At 42.0% G+C, this 21787-nt stretch overlaps 2 protein-coding genes across 3 annotated transcripts in view; one reads left to right on the top strand and one right to left on the bottom strand.

Annotated features, from left to right (window-relative positions):
- The first annotated feature begins 4050 nt into the window (after positions 1-4050).
- Positions 4051-10328, top strand: txndc5 (thioredoxin domain containing 5). The gene is made up of 10 exons (XM_015954969.3): positions 4051-4278; positions 5528-5680; positions 6467-6572; positions 6668-6764; positions 7286-7401; positions 7643-7729; positions 7905-8063; positions 8613-8695; positions 8808-8937; positions 9117-10328. Exons 1-10 carry the CDS (start codon positions 4094-4096, stop codon positions 9237-9239), a joined length of 1239 nt encoding a protein of 412 aa, XP_015810455.3. The 5' UTR covers positions 4051-4093; the 3' UTR covers positions 9240-10328.
- Positions 10121-21787, bottom strand: part of bmp6 (bone morphogenetic protein 6) — a 57801-nt gene continuing 46134 nt past the window's right edge. For both annotated transcript variants that reach the window (XM_015954968.3, XM_070553083.1), the window contains exons 5-7: positions 18534-18610; positions 12413-12523; positions 10121-11563 (exon numbers count right to left, since the gene is read on the bottom strand). In XM_015954968.3, coding sequence (XP_015810454.3) covers positions 11414-11563; positions 12413-12523; positions 18534-18610 — 338 coding nt within the window. In that variant the 3' untranslated portion in view covers positions 10121-11413. The remainder of the gene's footprint in view (positions 11564-12412; positions 12524-18533; positions 18611-21787) is intronic.

Raw genomic sequence — 21787 nt, 5'->3', positions numbered from 1 at the left:
ATTAAGCAAACACTGTATTTTATAAACCATAGCAAGTTCTGCATATACATATACATATTGTTTTAGTTACAGATGTTTTAAGTAGATAGAAATTATATTTTAATTATATACTGTACTTTTGTGACTATCTGGTTGTTTTGTAGGACTTCCTGTGCTGCCTGGAATGCTTTGAGTGGGAATGTCTTTATATTTCTGCAGAAAAACCTCTGTAATGAATAACTGACACGATTATGCAGGTTAGTAAAAAAGATTAAACCTTCATAGATTGGAGTCTATAAGATAACAACAATCCACTTTGTCATGCTAATTATTAGCTCAGTTTAAATGTCTGTTTATCCTAGCTCAAACGCCTAAATGTGTGATATTAATCGTAAATGACCTTTCCACTGAATCTTACCTTAAAAGGTGTGACCTGTTGCTTTGAGACAATTTTTAGAAATGACAGCTCAAATAAACTTTAGTGGGTGGGAGCTCCCATGCTGCCCACACCTTTGTGTCAGCACATTGGACTAAATCAGGGCAGGAGTATAATTAGAGCAGTCATAACGGTCAGAAACACCTGTGGGGTGGAATTAAAAAGTTCAAGGCAGCTTTCAGTTTGTATTTTTACTCCACGAGACACACAGGTGTTGAAATTTTCATAGAAATATTATGACGTTTGAAGATTTATGGTATGCTCGTTTTGCTTTCTTTTCCAAAGTGTGATGTGAGTTTTGTGTTGGCCACCATTCATTTAGTTTTGCACAGCTCAGAAACATGGAAATCATTTCTAAACGCATATTTATGTGGAAAAGATCAACCCAAAAAAGGTAAAGTCACTCATTCACCCTGACAACAGGTTTCTGTGAGTTTTTCTTGTCAGGTTTTAATTATTAGCTGCTAAAAACTTCATTACTCATAATTTTGTGTAAACTGAACATGCAAGTCGAATTTGCATCAACACAGAAAGCAATCTCCATCATGCACAAGTACTTGGCAACTCCACTTTGTGCTGTCAGAGAAACAGAATGTGCATTTGCATGATGTCCTGCTTCCTGAGCTCTACAGCAAACTGCAAAGTATTTCCAGTTGTGAAACTGCATCTCTCAAATAATCCTCATGCCGTCTGGAGAATGTGTGAAAGAACACCTTCATGCAACATGTGGACCTCATTCCTATGTGTGAAAAACAGCCAAAACCTGCATTCCAGCACCCTGAAAGTTCCATGATAAATATTCTGAGGCATGTGTTTGTAAAACCGTGACAGTTTTAAAAATTGTATTATTTAAATAGAAAAGGCTGAAACTCCGTTCTATTTGGCTGCAGATATTCATATGTGTGTGTGTGTGTGTGTGTGTGTGTGTGTGTGTGTGTGTGTGTGTGTGTGTGTGTGTGTGTGTGTGTGTGTGTGTGTGTGTGTGTGTGTGTGTGTGTGTGTGTGTGTGTGTGTGTGTGTTTTCACTACTTCCTATTGAGGCAGGTTGTTTTTAAATTGAGCCATTTAAACTTTTTTTGAACCCCAGATTGAAGTCCTCAGAAGCCAAATGTTAAAAAAAGTGAAAAACAATCAGTTTCTGCAGACTGCTGACCTTTAGTTGGTTGTTTTTCTTCTGCAGAACTCCACATTTATTCAGGTTCCTCAAAGGCATAACATTTCAACCCAAAAGTTAAAGATCAAGATAAGATGAAGCAACTTCTGTCACAGACTGGATGTTTTTCACATAATTAAACTGCATCTCCTATGAATTTGTTGTTTAACCCTCTCAGGCTCAAAATAAGTTTTGACAAAAGGATGAACAACTAAGTCCTTCATGGGTATTTCTGAGTTAAAAAATAGTCATGAAATACGTGGAGTAACCAAGTAGGTAGGTTTTAACGTTGCAAATCTGAAACGCCTGCCTCCAGAGGGTCAATACTGATATTTTATATGGTGCACATCAGCCTGATCATAGTCCGAGGGGCTCTGCATGCTAGCATACTACTTCTACTCTGACTTTTTGGATTAAAAGGTTCTGCAGGCTACTCCTCTGGATGTTCATGTGCAGTAACTTCTTCCTCTTCCTGTTGTCCAGGATGAGGCTGATTAAAGAGAAGCACTTCTAATTAGAAACTTGGCTCCATTGGGCTTCATGAAATAATGACTATAAGACTTTCCAAAAAGCTGTCAGTTCAGCATGCCTGCAGGTGCTTTGTACTCGGGGAAAACACACACACACACACATGCTGCTGTGGGAAAAGATGCATGATTTATGAGCCCTGCCAACGTCCTGCAATGCTCCCATGAGATGAGTTGTCATTTCAGAGCATCTGATGATGAGGAGGCTACACTGACTCGTGTTCCTTTAGAAAACTTCTTTTGTCACCATGACCATGTGCTTATTTCAACAGGTGAAGTCAACATGTCTGTTTTTATGAAGCTTCATCTTTTTGTTTAGGAAACTACTGTGATGCTTTGCTGATGTTCTGATCATTGTTCCAAACTTATTATTTCTCTCCCAACAATAATCTTAAGTACGTGAATCAGAGTTCCGCACATGCGGCTCTACCTTTTTTTGTTTCCAGACATTGATAGAACACTCTTGGTTCCCCAGCATCAGTGACCAATGAGCATTTTTGTTTTCTGAAAAGGAAATTTGAGATGCCGAGCCTTTTTACCAACAAGCACACCTGAGAGTATCTTCTATCAATTTTTGCATGGGAGCAGTTCAGTATGAGGTCACAAGGCTCCATAACAATTGGTCACTGTGCAGCACTTTGGTCAGCTCTCACGCTGTATTTTAAATGTGCCATATAAATAAAGTGGTATGGTCAAAACAACATAAGAAAAAACCAACAGGTAGCCTTCTCTGTTCTGGAGTGCATCAGTAGCGCTCAGGAGGACCAACCGCATCATCAAGGACTCTAACCACCCACAACACAAGCTGTGCAGCTTCCATCAGAGAGATGCTACATTTCTGCAGCCAGAACCACCAGACTGATCACTCAGGCACAGGCAACCCACCACTTCCTCTCTCTGGAAAACCACAGGCTTGTCTGTGTCTAGAGGAGTGAAAATGTTTAACAGCAGCCCTCAGTCCTAACTCAAGTTTGTACATAGACTCCTAATAAAAGCTTAAAGTCTTTGAAATAATTTTATTGCTCATAATTTTACACATTTTTCTCATTTTCACCTTTTTTAGCTTATACTGTTGTTTTCTAAATTAGACAGGCTAAACTGTCTCAATTTATTTTACATTTTTCCATCTGTTGTTTGACAGACTGCTGTTTGATTATTTTTTATTATATTGCCTAGTTTTATTCAGTGTTTTGTTTAATATATTGTGTTTGTTTCTAACTTAATTTTGTCTTACAAGCCAGAGGATGGAAATCAAATTTCACTGTGTGACATTATCTTAGGTGCACAAGTGTAACAGAATGAAATCAAGTTAAAAAAAAAATACTTGACATTTGTTGCCGAATAAAATGGCACCATTGCAAAAGGCTGCCTTGGGAGGTTTGTTCTTGTATCCAGTATAGTCTGACTCTTGTAAGATGAGGAAGTGTTTACAAAGTGAAAAACTAAGGTATTAGAAGAAATTAATATTTGTAATATTTTTATGAATTATGTCAGTGCTTTTCTTTTAATTCCAAAAATATTTTTGCATTATTTTTCATGGCCTGTCTACATTCTGGATGTTGATCACAACATTGGAAATGGTGGGGAAAAGGCCATGCATGCCTCATCTCTTAGTTTAATCCTAATGTTTTATAATTCACAATAGGGTTTCATTGCACTGGCAAAGATTTTGTACAGCACACACATTTATTTTTGGAGCTAATCTTCATTTTGTTAAATAATCTTCATCAAGAGTGATTGAACTTTTCTTTACTGATGAAAACTGACATTTTTATAACAGATTTGTTTGAACTTGTCATCCAGAACCACAGAAACTAGGGTCTTCATGTGACCGTAGATCTTCACAACATATTGATTGTACGCACACCGACGACCACAGTACATACAACTCATCTAGACTGTTTATAGCTTTAAACTTAGGCTCTAAGGGGGCGTGTCTGTTCAAAAGTCAGCCCTCTACACCGGCGGGGACGCGCATCACTTTTAGCGACATCCACCATGGCTGCTACATCGAACTGTAAACCTGTTTTAAAGTGTTTTCTTTATTTGTCCTTACTGTTTGCTGGTGTGTTTTGCGATGGGGAAGCAGAAGAAGATGAGCACGCCAAGCACACGTACACGGTGGAGATGTTTAACGAGGCGGTGCCCACTGCACCTCACTTTGTCATGTTTTACGCTCCATGGTAAGTGACCAACATTAGGTTTATTTAAAATGACGTTTCTTGAAATCATTGAAGATAGCATTAATGTGTTTTAAGCGATGTATCTAAGCACGAAAAACCACAACACAGATCGTACAACACTGCTAAACGAGCTTACCGGCAAACTGGCTAATTAGCATGTAAGCTAGGTGGTTACCTAAATCCCTTTAAAGTCAACCAGTCCGGTTAGCCTCGCTGCTAACTAGCTTAGCCGAGTATTAGCAACTTCTGTGTGTTGTTTAGGTGCTATTTCTGGAAGCTTTTGTGTATTTTTAGTTGTGTTCGGTATTTATTCAAACAGCTTTTGTGCAAACTTTTTGCTTTGGGTAGAAATATTAAGAGATACGAGCACAAAATTAAAGTGGAAGTTACGCTTACGTGGCACGCGCTGATTGACCCGTTATGTCATTGGTTTCAATTTGTGGTCCACGGCCCCCAAAGGCCCTTCACAATAAAGAGCTGTAACTAGTGTAGGTAGAAGTTTATATCACTGTTATTTGATTTGTCTCTTCATCCCAAACTGTAAATTGTTGCATTATTATGTGGTTTTTGACACAATTTAGAAAAACACACTTCATTCTTTTACTAATGTCAACACATTTTCCTTTGTAAAATTTGTGAACTACTAATTACTGATCATGGTCTTACCTGAAGTAGAAATTGGTGAACGTTCTGAGTGTAGAGACCTAAAGAGGATTTATGTCGAACGCTGTAAACGTCCTGATGCTCTGAGCACGGCCACCAGAAGAGTACCAACTATGAACTAACATTTAATAAAGGTATAGCCAGTGTTTTGCATCATTTTTGCATCTTCTGTGAATGAGTTACAGGTTGTTTTGTGTTGCAGCGTTGTCAGCAGTGTATCCAGTATTGTCCATGAAATGCAAAACCGTAATTCAGAAAAGTCCCGACCTATGCAACTGTCCAAGACAGTAGTGTTGCATCATTAGGTCAAGTTTAAGATGGCAAAGGGTAACTTTTTCTGGCGACCAGGGTTAATGTGGGTGGCTGCATTTAGTGTACAGGTCAATAAGAAATTTACACAGCTGCAAACAACATTTTTGATCCACAAATCTCACAGATCATGTCATTTCCAAATGAATTCCATTTAACGGGTCCGAGTTCTCACAGGTTTGCACAATGCATCATCAGACAGTTCATACTTCAGCTAAAGTGTAATCTGTTGAGGTTTTCAACAGAGTGAGATTTCAGTGTTTACTACCGTTTCCAGGTGCGGCCATTGCCAGCGACTCCAGCCTACATGGAATGAACTGGCAGACAAGTACAACAGTATGAACGACCCCCCAGTATATGTGGTAAAGGTAGACTGTGTCCAGGACACCAAGTTTTGCTCCAATGTGCACGGCGTTAGAGGCTATCCCACGTAAGTAACTGGGTTATGTCTGCAGCCACACGCACACACACACACACACACACACACACACACACACACACACAGTGCCAGTGTAGACAGAACTAATGCCTGCCTGTATCTGTTTTTGTTCTACATGTCTGTGTGTCTAATCTTGGTCAGGCTGTCTTGCAGAGACACATTGTTATGCTCCAGGAAGCTGGGGCAATGAAAATAAAGTTGTTTCTGATTCTGATCCATATCTGATGGTCCATAAACACAGAGCAGTGGCTGTTTTACTGGAAGCTGCTAAACTTATGGATCATCACAAAAGGAATAAACTTTTTATTATTCATGAACTTCAGGCCACAATGCATGCAAAATATTTTCAACTTAGCCTTTAAAATGACTACTTTACCTGTTTGTTTGGTCACATCAGGTCTACTAACAATCAGGAGTTGGTAAATCCTCCCACAGTAAAGCTAAGATTCAGTAATTGTGAGCCCATGTTTGTTACTGTTCTTTATCACAGTAAAAATAAACATTCAGAAAGTCTTCATTAAATAAGGGAATAAGGGATAACTGCTCAGGTTAAAAGCCTGTCAGATTGTGGACAGGTCATAGTTTTAATTAAAGATCAACATAATTAGTTTACATATCTGCTATCTTAACAGCCCGTTCTCCTTTCTTGTTGCTGACTTCATTCAAACACCATGAATGATTGACTTTTCTTGTGATTCTCCAGAACTTACTGAACCGAATCAGTTACTCTTTCCTTAAATAGTCTCACCTTTTCTTCTGGTCTGTTTTTAAATGTAGGTTAAAATTGTTTAAGCCAGAGCATGAAGCTGTAAAGTATCAAGGTCCCAGAGATCTGCAGTCTTTGGAGACGTGGATGCTAAAGACACTCCAGGAGGAGCCTTCAGTGAGTCTTGTTTTACTCATTAATCAGCTCAAATCTCCAAACATGTGTTTTACAACCAGGAATGTTCCTCATGTTTTTTGTTGGATGCCCTAAAGGAACCAGAGAGTGAGCTGGAGCCTCCAAAAGCCCCCGAGCCCAAACAGGGCCTGTATGAGCTCACTGCCGGCAACTTTAAGGAGCACATCTCTAAAGGTGAGGATCTTATTTGTGTATGCACCTGCTGAAACAACAGGAGTTTCGCTTTTGTCCCATATTTGAATGAATTTTCAGTTTTCAGTCACACTCAGGTCCTGTTTCTGCATCTCCACTAGAGAATGGAAACACTTCATTTGAATAACCGACACGATCGAGAAGGTGTGTCCACATGAACCACCTGTGACAGTCATGTGTGTCTTCACCTCAGCTTTCTGGGCTCTGACATGTTGACTCTGAAAATTAACAGCTTTCACAACAAGTGTCTCAGTGGAGTTACAGTTACGCTCCTCTGGAGCTGAATGTTTAGCTTTCTTGTTTGCATATGAATAAAAACGCTGAATATGACATAAGAGTTTCTCATTCTGGCCACAGCGATGCATTAAACACCGTGCTGTAGAACGGGTTCATTCGCTTTTACTGCAGTTAAACACTTTAAAGTAATGGTTAAAAATCAGAACCTGGGTTACGGTTTTGTCTTTTGATTGGTTGGGTTTTCAGGGATTGTCCTTCTCATTCAGGTTCTCACTTCATCAAGTTTTTTGCCCCGTGGTGTGGTCACTGCAAAGCCATGGCGCCAACGTGGGAACAGCTCGCCACCTCCCTTGAGCACTCTGATGATGTCAAGATAGGAAAGGTGGTTAATCCCTGTGCAGTAATCTATTACTTTACTTACCCCGTGTATCTGGCTCATTAGTACCACAGATTAAATATTTAATGCTGATGTTTCAGTGTTTCCTGTAACCTGATGGAACAGGATGTTGCTCATATAAGTAGCTTCACACACAGTCATTAAACAGTGTTTGCTCTTGTCGTTGTTATAATGTGTGTGGTTGTGGGTGTGTGTGTGTGCGTGTGTGTGTGTGTTTGTGGCCCAGGTGGACTGCACTCAGCACTACGAGGTGTGTTCCGAGAACGGCGTGAGAGGATACCCCACACTCCTCTTCTTCCATAACGGACAAAAGGTACAGGAGCAGATTTTTTATTTAATCTTAGTCTGTCAGCGCTCAGGATTACATCAAAGAATTAAACTTCAGAATAGCTTCAGTGTCCTTGGGTTAAGGTTAGGGACCCTCGTATGGTTACTTGTTGTAATCAGATGCATCGTTTCCAGCTATGATTAGAGATTTGTTTGTGCAGACAGAGCAATATAAAGGAAAAAGAGACCTGGACTCTTTCAAAGAGTTTGTGGACACCCAGCTGAAGGCTGTCCTCTCCGAGGAGCACGATCACGAACCAGCAGAGGAACAAAAAGCTAACGAGATCCCGGTGGAGGAGCCTGCCGAAGAGGAAGTAAAGGTGGGTGTGTCTTACGGATGTGAAAAGCTGCTTGTTCTGATGTGTAAACCACAAAACCCACACTGTACTGCTGACCTCCGAGGTGCAGCGTGTGTTTTCGCTAACCTTTACCGAGGCAGTTAGTTTATAGCAGACTGATCTTGTGTTTACTTCCTGTCACTGCTGCCACTCTCTGCAGTGCTGGTGGGTCACTGCTGGTTTATAAAAGTTTCCAGATCAACCAGTTAGACTGCAAACACAGTTGCTGTTTCGCCTTTAGTTAAAAGTTTCATTACATAAATATGGAGAAACATGAACAGCTGAAACGAGGAGGGAACATGCCCAGAACACACATGTAGGATAAATCTCTGAACACCTGCTGAGCTGTCCATGAGGGGGTTTATGTGTCGAGCCCTTAGAGCTGATAGCATTTCAGCGAAGGTCTCTGTTTCTTTGTTCATCTTGGCTGGATCAGCCAATAAATGTGTCCCTGTTGTGTAATCCTTGTGTAAATGAGATGTTTCATCAACACGGAGCAGAAACTGGACATTTTCATTCTTCTGTCTGCAGTCCGGTGTGCTGGTTCTGACAGAGAGCAACTTTGACGAGACCGTAGCAAAAGGCTTCACCTTTATCAAGTTCTACGCTCCGTGGTAAGAATAGAAGGAAAAATTCAGTCGTTGGAGCTTTAGTGACCCAACATGTCTAATTTAAATGTTTAAATACTGATTAGACCAGTGAGATGACTGGTTTCCTGCTGTTTAGGTGTGGCCACTGCAAGAATCTCGCTCCAACCTGGGAGGATCTGTCCGTCAAGGACTTTCCGGGTCTCACTGATGTCAAGATCGCCAAAGTGGACTGCACCGTGGAGCGCACGCTCTGCAACAAGTACTCTGTAAGTGTCCCTCACCTTCCAGTCACCCCTTTTCCACGTGATGTAACGACACCAGGATGAGTTTATGTCCCCGTCATAAAAACATTACAGCTGCTGTGAAGTTTAGATTCGACTGAAAACCTGCAGTAGCCCTGAGGGCTGACTGAAGCCCTGATGGTGTTTTTGTGCTCGTTCCTCAGGTGCGAGGTTACCCCACTTTGATCATATTCAGAGCAGGAGAGCAGGGTGATGAGCATCACGGTGGGCGGGACTTGGAAAGCCTTCATAACTTTGTGATGAAGCAGGCGAGAGACGAGCTATAAAAACGAGCCAATCAGAGCCCACCACTCCACCTGCCCCGGCCACAGAGCTGACCTGTGGGGGGTCTCCTCCAGCAGCCATATCTTCATTTCTCAATTTCTCTCTCTGTTCCCTTTCAGGAGTTGAAGCCAATGAAAGACTCGTGTTTGATTGTATCTTCTGTGATTGGTGGACAGAAGTGTGTGTTTGGAATGTATTCTCTTTGCTGTTTCCCAGCCTGGCATCTTCTACAGATTGTATGATCACTGGTTGGATAATAACAACCAGCTACGTGTTTTTCATTCAAATGCGCTCGCGTTTCCGCTTCCTGATTTTGTTACTGATCTCTTCAGTGTTACATGTGATGAATATAATCCAACTTAATCCAGCAGTACAGCCACTCCGAATGAGACGCTGAGATTTCATGTGAAGGTATTTCGTTTCCACGCCGCTAATCGCCTATCTGATAAAACTCAGGGAACATCCAGGCCGACTAGAAGAGGCAGGACTGATGTTGCCACCAGAACCTGGTGGTGATTCTTGGTGATCAGTCACTTCTGACTTGTGTGATTTTAATCCTTCGCATTTCATTTCTTTGTTTACAAACAGGTGAACCATCTACTTATGTGTTCCCTCATTTAACCCCTCAAACCAGCTGCACTGCTGTTATGATTTACCCTATCATGGATGCATTCTTGTTTATCTGCTTCCTGATTGAAGCCACACCTGTAACTAATTCACCCTCACTAGTAAATGAACTCAGATTAAACATTTTAAAAGCTGAGGGAGCTCAAATCTGTCAGAAGGAAGCCTTGTTGCAGTAAAAAGCACCACCTGTTGGGCCATGCCTGTCTCTAAATGCTCTTTGACCCATGTTATATAAAATACGTGGCACGATTTACTGTCCGGTACACAAAAGGAGACACAGCAGGACTTTTTTTTTTTTTTTTGTCAGGAGAGGTTTTTATAGAAAGCACATGGTCCGTGAAGTCCAGTGACAGGTTGTTTTTTTCTCTTTTCGTGGGTTGTGCACTACCCAGAGGTTTTGTACAAAAAAAGTGAATATTGGCAAGTTGTAACATAAGATTTCATAATAAATTTTGTAAAAATAAGTTTGTATTTTCATTTTGTTCTTGTGTGTTAATGTGATATTTTTCTTTTTCAATAAAAGGTGCAATAAATAAGCTGAGAATGTACAAGTATTTACAGAAAAACATGATCACAAATGTAAACAGCAGCTTACCAGAGGTATATAATGTACTTATTTAGGATTGGTTAGGCACAGAAGGTAATGATACAAGTCCACGTCACTCAGGGCTCAGTATCGTCCTGCTCTGGTGGGAGGACGGATGAATTCACTCTCAGGGTTGAGAAAAGCAAAGCGCCCGTTTCAGAAAGCTAACCAAAACCCTGCTGGTTGTTTTGGACTCGCTGAATGTTTTTCCACCATCTGTTGATGGGTTGTCAGGCCTGAAGGGTTTGTGAGCTTTGCAAGTGCAGCGACACAGACACAGCCGTCTGTGGCGTGTGGCAGGGATAGAGTTCATATTCTTCAGTTCTTCTGAGAAAAAACACCAGCTTGGCCTCGGCGTGCGTGGTGCTGCTGCTCGGCCCGAGACTGGCAAATATTGACACGAAGGGCATTATTTGGAGCAGTCCACTGCTAAAATAGTCTGTGGTCACTTTGGTTGTGTCCATATTATATTTTGGGGAAAGCAAATATGGCTTGAGAAGAAAATATGAATGTACTGACTCCGATGTTTCATATTTCTGTTTGGATTTGCACTAAAATGAGAAATGGATTTGGACTCAGCTTTTCATCAGCTGAGCAGGTGACCGAGTCGCCCTCGGGGGTCTGTAGTAGCATAGAAGTCATTAATCAGTAATTATTGAAATGTCTTGTTAATAGAACTTCTGTATTTCTGAAGAGAAGATGCACTCGTTTCTGGGTGCAGCAGCCTATTGAGCTCCTTAAACACTTTAATAAACCCAATGGACCGTTGAAGGCTCAAGTCGGCTTAAACAAAGTTTCTCAACTCTGGAGTGGAGGATAGTTGACTGTAAATCCAGCTGTTTACTGTGCCGTCCTGGTTTTATTTAAGGTTTCGGTGGATTTTCTTCCAAAGTTCCCCGTGATTATTAAAAACGGGCAGAGTTAAACGGTGTCCACGTGAAGCTCGGCCGACCTTCACCGCTGTCAGTGGCAGCCGCAGGCACGCACCACCATGTTCTTGTATTTCTTCAGGATGACGTTGGAGTTGTCATCAAAGTAGAGCACAGAGATGGCATGGAGTTTGGTGGGGGCACAGCACGGCTTCGGTACATTCTCAGGGTTCATCAGGTGCACCTGGAATCACGGGAAACACTTATTGACAGCACAGTTTCCACTGGAGAAGGCCACAACATGCACTTTACAGCTTTATAATAGTCCAAAGTCCCGTAAACGGATACACCAAGTACTGATGCATCCGGATTCCTACTTCTACATTTCCCATCATGCTTTTCTAATCATATCAAGAAACATTTCTTGCCCTATTAGGGTTGTTTTCTTAAAGCAACACTAAAGAGTTTTTAACACTTTAAGCTATTGCTTTCAAACTGGTTTCAGTGATCTTGAGTCAGAAACTTGATGACAGCTGCCTTCTACTGACCAGAAACTGAACTTAACATTTTTGTGGTTTGGGGAGGAACACTAGTGGGAGGTCTCTACCTGCTTTACGACATTAGCCATTTACTGTGCTGGTAGCTAATATAAAAGCTAGCAGTTTGCCTTTTCTGTTTGTCAACTGTCAATAAAAAGCACAAGCAGAAGAATTTTGCTTTTTTTGTTTGCATCATAATGGAGCCTGGAAGTAAACATAATCAAAACTAAAACCAGGGTGTGGGAGTTTGAACGAGCTAAAGGCTACAAAATTACAGACTGATGGTGACCTAGCTTTATTGCTACGGGACTTGTAAGTATTAATATTTTTTGTCCAGCAGTGTGGATCTTTTTACTTTGTGACTTATTTTGTATCAGTTAGCTTGCGTTCGTGTAAGCTCATTGTTAGCGCTAGCTACAGCAGGCTGCCGCAGGGTTGTTTACAACTGTTGTAGTTCTGTTTTCAACCAGTAGGAAGGAAAAGTGAGAAACATATTTAGTGTTGCTCTTATTGTTTAGGGATATTTTAAACTAAATGCGGTGAGTTAGTCGTACCAGGGTCTGCACAATGGCGTGGTTGGTGGCATTCATGTGGGCGTTCAGAGGGAAGGAGCACTCTCCATCACAGTAGTTGGCCGCGTAGCCTTCAGGTGCAATGATCCAGTCCTTAGAGAGACACAAGAGTCAGACTGCATGTGAGGAGAATTCTGATGTACATGTAGCATCTAGAACAAAGCTCTGCACTGAGCAGAAATCCAACTGTTTTTTTCTATTTGGTCCGAGTCATTTGTTATAAAAAATTGCTAAAAATAACTTTGGCATTCGTGTCCTAGAGTAGACCACTGGAGTCTCTGAGGACAATGACATCTGCCGTATCACTCAGGGAAGTCATACTTCTCTCATCCTTCCTTCCTTTCTATGTCTGTTTTCCTCTGACCTGCTTGTTTCACCTCATTCTGATGTTTTCATCTGCTACTCATGTCTAAACGTACAGAATTGGTTCTCTCCTCAAATCCAGAGGTTTTGAGAGTCTGCTGGCGGTTTGCCTCTAGGTGTCAGTGCTGTGTTAACGGCTTGTGTGAGAGATGAGCTGAACTCTGCCCATTTCCCTCTCTCACCTGCAGCCTGATGATCTGAATCTCTTCTCACTCAGCCGTGTGGGACGCTCCTGTCAGTTTCATCAGCTCTTGTTTGAATTAGTTTCTTATCACCTTGTGATAGTGGTGTTTACGTGAGCAGACACCCCCCCCCCCCCTTACGAAACTAACACTAATAAGATGTTATTTCCCTGACTTTTTTGAATGCATCTAACATTTACATCTCCTATTTTATAACTCTTTGTCATATTTAACTCAGACCAGACAGTTTGAGCTGTTTCTCTTCGGGCTTCGGGGGGACAGCAGGGTGTTCCACAGAGTTTAACTAAAACCATCCCTCTACAGCTTCAGGCTCTTCTCTAATTGGAAGCTCTTTCTGGAGTGGGAGAAATGTTCACCTGGGAAAACTTCATTACAGTAACCTTTTGTTGAAATAATGACTGGTGCTCAGAGTTATTGAGGCAGCTTTTCTGACATTCCCAGTGGGTTATAAGGCTCCTTATTATTCCTGTCTGTGGTGTTTAGATCCAACGTGTGTGTGGAAGTTCCTGTGTGTTCCCAGTATTTTAGTCATGAAGCATCACCTGAACAAAGGTCCTTCATTACTGATTGGCAGCTAAAGAAAAGACGCCTGTTGATTAATCCAAACATATTCAACAAGGTGATCCTTTTGTCTTTAATCTCTTTAACCCTCTCAGGCTCAAAATAAGTTTTGATAAAAGGACGAACAACTAAGTCCTTCAGGGGTACTTCTGAGTTAAAAAATGCTCATGAAATACGTATGTGAAGTAACCAGGTAGGTAGGTTTTAACTGTTGCAAATCTGCAACGCCTGCCTCCAGAGGGTTAAAAGTTGCAGATGCTTCCTTGTTTTCTTTCATTAATCTGTGGTGTGTCACATTTCTGTCTCACAGGACTCCAGACACTTATTCAGCCTGTCTCACCTCCCTGTCGCCTCCAAAAACTATGACCATGCCTGGGTCAGTCTGTAAATACTAGAGAACTGAAATGAGAAATTCAATTCAAATTCAATTCAAAAATACTTTATTAATCCCAGAGGGAAATAGATTGCTGTAGTAGCTCAGAATAATAATAATAATCAAGTCATCAAAGAGTTATTGTATATTACAATGGCTGTTGGCAGGAAGGATCTCCAGTAGCGGTCAGTGTTGCAGCGAAACTGAAGAAGCCTCTGACTGAAGACACTCTTCCGTTGTCGGACAGTCTTGTGAAGAGAATGCTCAGAGTTGTCCATAATTTTCTTGATTCCCTAGAGAATCCTTCTTTGCATTTTCTCCTCCAGTGGTTCCACAGTCTTCCCCAGAACAGAACCAGCCTTTTTTATTAGGCTGTTGAGCCTTTTCAGGTCCCTGCTTCTGATGCTACTACCCCAACAGATGATGGCTGAAGAGATTACACTCTCAACAACAGACTTGTAGAAGATGTGCAGCATCTTGCTACAGACATTGAAGGACCTAAGCGTCCTCAAGAAGTGCAGTCTGCAGTGTCCCTTCTTGTAAACGGCTTCGCTGTTCTTTCTCCAGTCCAGTCTGTTGTCCAGGTGAACTCCAAGGTATTTGTATTCCTCAACCACCTCCACTTCATCTCCCATGATGGAAACAGTGTTTGACTCCACCCTGTTTCTTCTGAAGTCTAAAATCATCTCCTTTGTTTTGTTCACGTTCAAGGTCAGATGATTGTTTCCACACCATGCCACAAAGCACTCCACCAGCTCTCTGTACTCAGCTTCCTGTCCATCTCTGATACACCCAACAACTGCAGAATCATCTGAGTATTTCTGTAGATGACAAGTCTCTGATTTGTAAAGTTAAAGTTAAAGTTAAAGTCCCATTAGTTGTCACACACACTGATGTGTGTGCGAAATTTGTTCTCCGCATTTGACCCATCCCCTGGGGGAGCGGTGAGCTGCAGACACAGCCGCGCTCAGGAACCATTTGGTGGTTTAACCCCCCAATCCAACCCCTTAATGCTGAGTGTCAAGCAGGGAGGCATTAGGTCCCATTTTTTCCAAAGTCTTTGGTATGACCCGACCAGGAATCGAACCCTGATCTCCCAGTCTCAGGGCGGACACTCTACCACTAGACCACTGAGCTGGAAGTCTGAGGTGTACAGGGTGAAAAGAAATTATGAGAGTGCAGTCCCCTGTGGTGCTCCAATGTTACTGATCGCCTGGTTTGATGTGCAGTTCTTCAGCCTCACAAACTGTGGTCTGTTTGTCAGGTAGTCTTTAATCCAGGCGATAGTTGAGGCCCCCACCTGTGTCTTCTGGAGTTTCTGGCAAAGTACATCTGGCTGGATTGTGTTAAATGCACTGGAAAAATCAAAGAACATGACCCTCACAGTGCTGCCTGCTTTGTCCAGATGACAGTGGGTTGGTTGAAGAAGCTGGATGATGGCATCTTCAACTCCAACTCCATGATGATAAGCAAACTGCAGCGGGTCCTGATATGTCCTAGTTTGCTTATTCAGGTGGGCCAACAGGAGTCTCTCCTGGACCTTCATGATGTGGGATGTCAGGGCAACCGGTCTGTAGTCGTCACTGACTGATGGGCGAGTTTTCTTTGGAACTGAAACAAGGCAGGATGTCTTCCACAGGACTGGAACCTTCTCCTGGGCCAGGCAGAGGTTGAGGAGGTGCTGCAGAATCACACAGAGCTGCTCTGCACAGGCCTTCAGTACTCTGGGACTGACACCATCTGGATCTGCAGCCTTGTTCCTGTTCAGTCTCTCCAGCTGCCTCTTCACCTTACTTCTAGAGACAGATAGGTGGGAGGGGGAGGTAAATGGGGCAGCAGCATCTCCTGACTTGGTTGAAGACAGATTTATAGAACCAGAAGAGTCCATGACTGTGTTAGAGGACAAAAGAGCTGGCATGTGACAGGAAAATGTTGGATCAGAGGTGGATGGGATGTCTGATTGGCAGGGGACAGGCGAGGAGGATGCTGGGTTTGTTCCTGAACTGAACCTATTGAAGAATGTGTTCAATTCATTGGCTGTGTCCAGGCTGCCATCTGTGCAATCCTTCCGCTGCTTGAAGCCTGTGATCTTCTTCGTCCCTGACCAGACATCTCTGACATTGCTCCTCTGTAGTTTCTTCTCCAGCTTCTTCCTGTATGCCTCCTTGCTGTCTCTGATCTTGATCTTCAGTTGCTTCTGTTTACTCCTCAATAATTCCCTGTCTCCCTCCTTGAAGGCTCTTTTTTCCTCATTTAGCAGATTCTTCAGTTCACTGGTGATCCAGGGTTTGTTATTAGCGAAGCATCTCACTGTTCTGGTGGGTATGATGCTGTCCACACAGAAGTTTATATAGTCAGTGACACATCCAGTCATGGCATTGATGTCCTCTTCATATCCTTGGCGGAGAGTCATCCAATCTGTGGTCCCAAAACAACCCTGCAGGGCTTCTTCAGCATGCTGTGACCATTTTCTCACAGTTCTTGTCACAGGTTGCCTCTGAACAAGTGGTTTGTATTCTGAGCAGAGAAAAACAAGATTGTGATCTGATTGTCCCAGAGGAGGCCTAGTTTTGGACATGTATGCACTCTTTACATTTGCATAACACAAATCCAATGTCTTGTTTTCTCTGGTGGAGCAGCTGACAAACGGATGAAATGTTGGGAGTGTAGCAGAGAGCGAGGCATGATTAAAATCACCAGATATAGCCACAAATGCATTGGGTTGCTGGGTTTGAAGCTTAGCGACAACGGAACTGATGGCATCACATGCACTTTCAGCAATGGCTGAAGGTGGAATATAAACAGTTGCCAAGACAACACTGGTGAACTCTCTTGGCAAATAATATGGGCGACAACTTACTGCCAAGAGTTCAACATCTGGGCTGCAGAGACGACATTTCACTGAAACATGACCTGGAAGGCACCATCTGTTGTTGCCACTCCACCTCCTTCTCTTTTCCCATTCCTTTTCAGATCTCTGTCTGCTCGTACAGTCAGGAATCCTGGCAGAGAGACGCTGGAATCGGGATATGGTCCTGCAGCCATGTCTCAGTGAAACACATAACACTGCACTGCCGATACTCGGGCTGAGTCCTTGAAAGAGCTTGGAGTTCATCCATCTTGTTGGCCAGTGATCTCACATTGCCCATTATGATCGATGGAAGAGATGGTTTGAATTTCCTCTTTCTCTGTCTCTGTTTTCCTCCCGCTCTGCACCCACGCTTCTTGCGTTTTAGCTCATTTGGGATTTGTGGCTTAAGTTGATGTATTATTTTAGCCTTTCCAATGTTAATCAGCTGCTCCCGATTGTAAACCAGCTTGTTGCCATGGTTACGCATCATAACAAATGCTCAAAAAGTGAAAAAATAGCAGTAAAAATCCTCTAAGCTTCACAGCACCAGAAACAGAAAAGTAAAATGTCAAAAAAATAAAAAAAATTTCTTGAGAAACTAGAAGAAAAAATGTCCAAAAAAAAGGCTAAACTTACATATAGTCAACAGAGCTACTTCAACATGCAGCCACCCAGAGCAGCGAAGTTCCGGAAAGTTCAAATCTAGCTGTTTAAATGTGTCTGAGTAAGAAATGTTTCACTGTTTTCTGTCAGTGTTTGGTTTTTGGGATTTTGTGCCTAAAACAAGACTTTTCCCTGTTTGTGATGTCACAACCAGGAAGCTTTTAGAACAGAACCACCTCTCACATGCAAGAGAGAGCTGCTGCTGGAGAAGTAGTGGCTCTACTCCAAGCTCATGCTGGACATTGGAGCTTCTTAGCTTATAGCAGCCTGAATGGGGGATGAGTGGGTTTGTCCAGCTCCAGCGTGTCTTCTTAAAAAGACAGAGCCCTGATATGGCTCATTTTGGAAGGTACTGAAAACGTGGAGAATACAACTGCTAAAATTGCTTCATGTGGGAGGGATTTGTTGCAAAAACATTGTAAACATGTTTTTTCTTGACCACAGAACTATTATTTATTCTTTAAAAAGTCATATTGTCTCCTATAAGATAAATTCATACAAAATTGACATTTCTGATGAGAAAAAAAGCAGAAAAACCAAATTTGTGTAAAAATGAAACATAAAAATTTAAAATTTTAGAGGGTCTGAAATCACGTCTGACCCATTTTCTGGCCCCTCTAACCCAGAGACATAAAACCATTCACACACTCACACCTAGGGACAATTAGGTGTCAAATCTAACATGCATGCTTTTTATGGCCTCTATAAAAAAGCCAGAGTACCTGGAGAAAACCCAAAGGATTTGAACCTGCAACTTTCTAGTTGCAAGGCAACAGTGCTACCAACCCATTTATTTCATCTGAACATGCGCAGCCATGCTAGAGTTTTACATTAATAATAGTGAAAAGGGGAGGTTATTATTTCATTATTAGTTCTATTATGTTAACATTTATCTCCAGTTTTTTCATAATATTTCAAATTCTAACCTGAAAAACATCCCTTGGCCTCTAAACTTGTCCAACTTGTAATTTCTAGCTGTCAGTAAATGCTGATAAGAGTTAAACGAAGTCCAAACTAAGATTGTGAGGAGCACGATGACCTTGTCAGCATACAAAATGCATTCAGTATCAGGATTAAGACGTTAAATACCTGCCAGCCCAGCTCTCTGAAGCTAACGTATAGCTCGTGTCTTCTGCACGCCGTCTTCTGATCGCTGCTATTATAATCTGCAACAAGAGAGTGAAAACTCCATCAAAACTCAAGTTTCTTGAACTCTTCTGTACCAGCATCCATCGGTGAAGTAGCACGAACACAGACGAAACCGTTTTAGTCACATTTTAAAGTGGCATTAGGTAATGAGAGTTTTGTTTTTGCTCTGCATGAAGTGGCTGTCACTGCATGATGACAGTAAAACAGCAACCCCCTCCTTCGGTAAATGATGATGTAAAACTTCACAATTAAATAGACTGAAGACAAACATTACACTCTGAACCTGAAAGCAGTAGAAAAACATGAGCCGACTCATGTAATGCTCTGGGTGGAGAGGCATGGGAGGGCGGAAACCAAAGCACAAGTGCTCATTACAGCTGTTGCTGCTCTGAACGTGCTTCACATGCATCTGCAGGATAATGCATCCGAGCGTGGGCCTAATTAAATTTTCCCGTGTCAGATATGACTTGGCATGAGCACAAGTGTTGAGACAGTGGGTTTATGGTCTCTGCTGTGGTTCCACTCTGCAGACAGGTACAGGTTTGGCGTTTAAAGCTGAAGAGGTCATTGCTGGCGCTGGTCGCCATGCTGAAGTCAAGATGGTGACGCAGACTTTCCACCAAAGGGCTTGTTGTTTTGCTCACTTTCTGTGTCTTGACTCACTGATTTAATTGTTTTGATTTTGTTTTTGACACTTAGTTCATCAATTCTGCAGAAATTAGTCCAACTTAAAGAAACACATCAGGCTTTTTTATGTTTGTTTCTGTGGAAACTTAATTAGTATTTAGATTTCAATTACCTCAGTTTAGAGAACTGAAGGGAACAGACTGATGAGCTAACGGCTAGTAACAGTTATGAGAATTTCATTTTTGTTTATGCAACAATCTATTTCATAAGTCAAGAGCCAGTGCTGAGCAGAAATATAATGTTTATGAAACTGAAAGTGATAAAAGATTTATTAGGCAATATTCAAATCAACTGCTGGGGTTTTATAAAGATTTTAGACGGTAAAGATGGTACTTACGGCCTTGGCCTCACTAAACGAGTCCTATGATTTACATAAAATATCATCAAAATCAAGAAACTGAAAAGTCTTCCCAGCATGAACACACATTTAAAATTGTTTTGGGAAAAATTCTGTCAATGTTTTTCACTTTAAGTTACTTTATTAATATAAATATTTCCATCCATCTATTTTCGGCTGTTTATCTAGGGTCGGGTCGCGGGGACAGTAGCCTAAGGCATAAGCAGGGAAGCCCAGTCTTCCCTCCAGGACCCCCTGGGACAGTATAGAGCTGGTCTAGTGTTCCATGACCACGACAAAAACCGCATTGCTCCTCCTGAATCCAGGGTTCGACAATCCAACGGACCCTCCTCTCCTGAACCCCTGAGTAGACCTTACCAGTGAGGTTCAGGAGTGTGATCCCTCTGTAGTTGGACCCCCCCCCCCCCCCCCCCACCCCCCCCCCACCCCCGTATCACTCGAGAGCCGTGCACGGACACAAAGAAACTTTGTGGATACTTTAGAAACTCCCTCTTTCCTGCTACTTGTTATTTGTGACCAGCTGCTGATCATAGTGATCATTTATTTAATATTTAAATCCTAATAACAGCTCTGACCCCATGTGCAGCTGTCATCCATTATCCATTTACTTCACTGTAGACAATGATGCAAAATAAAAACCAGTAATTAATCTATTAACTGTCCATACACACCACTGGCAGTTCAGATTTTTTCCAGTGATTTTTTTTCTCCTTGTGTCCGTCAGAGAAAGCATGAGTCAGAGAGCTGTCTGAGATTTGTCACTCAGTCAGAGCCACCCAGCGTCTCACCTCAGCGACTCACCGGCCTGTTTGGTCAGCTGGAGGTGGAGGGAGACACGCTCACAGACAGACAGAGTCAACAAACATGCTTCACTTATGTAAGGGTCATTGATTTGGGTTCCTTACATCTCTGTGCCTATCATTCATTACAAGTGGCACTTCCAGAACAAACACACACACTCGTAGGAACACACACCAGTGAGCCGAGCGGCCACTCAGCTACTCATTAAAGACTTATCTGAATTCACCAAAGCGGCTTGCATTCAGATTTCATCATCACATTTAATTTGATTTTTAGCAGACACGCTGACCGCACCACCCAGATCCATGTGTTCTAGCTGCACTCGTCTCAAATATTCTAAGAGAAATATAAAAAAAAATAGAAGCATGGAGAGAAAGCTGGAATTATTGTCTCAGACTGAAAGAGACAAAATACAGCACTCAAAACAATATTACCTTACAGCTGAAAAATGAAAGTCACCAGATTAGACGGGTTAATTCTGTCAGAAAGGAAACTAAATGTGAGACGGAGCACAGCAGAGAGGTCAAAAGGCCTGCTGCAACCAACGGATACTATCAGGTGTTTCCCTAGTTTACGGCTCCTTCCTCTCAAAGAGGAAGTGCAGTTTGCTGCTAATGGGGAAATATAAAGTTTACTGTGAGTATTTAGACACAGACGTCAGTGGCAGCTCCAGAAATTTTTTTCTGCAGGTGCTATGAAGGAGCTAGTCTTTTTATTGAGGGTGTTATGAAGGAAGTGGTCATGCGTACCTATTGTTCTCTAAAACAACTTCAGCAGATACACAGGCGTGCACAAAACCTCAACAACACCTGAAACAATCATTGATATACATCATAAACATATGAACAATCGCTGACTTGTCCATGAAATCATAAACACATACAGCCACACAGAAAACCATCTATAGTGTTGCAAGGTTAGCTAACGTTAGTGTTAGCATTTTCAGCGGCAAAACCCTGGACGGCTGCGGCGGTTGAGGGTTGACTCTCTTCATCCAGATCCGTAGGTTTTTGTGGATCTGAGATCACTTCCAAAGATTCATTCATTTCTGACTGAATCTGTGGAAATTTGGGCAACAAAAACCGATCCATTTTACCACTAGCTCTACCTTTCACTCGTTCGCAGGTGGAAAATGAGGTCAAAGGTTAACATCAATTTCCTGTTTTGGTTTAGGTTTTTACTATCTGTATGATAATTTACTGATTCGTTTTGTTTTGTATGTTAAATATTATCACATCCACACGTTAAATTAAAATTAAATTGTAAAAAAAAATAAATCTAATATTTACTTGGGGTGCTATGAGGGTGCAATGACTAATCCAGGGGTAGCTATAGCGCCCCCTAGCGC

Source organism: Nothobranchius furzeri, chromosome 7 (genome assembly GCF_043380555.1).
Source record: "Nothobranchius furzeri strain GRZ-AD chromosome 7, NfurGRZ-RIMD1, whole genome shotgun sequence".
Classification (NCBI taxonomy): domain Eukaryota; kingdom Metazoa; phylum Chordata; class Actinopteri; order Cyprinodontiformes; family Nothobranchiidae; genus Nothobranchius; species Nothobranchius furzeri.
Note: the sequence above shows the minus strand (reverse complement) of the source record. Positions and strands in the feature narration are given on the sequence as shown.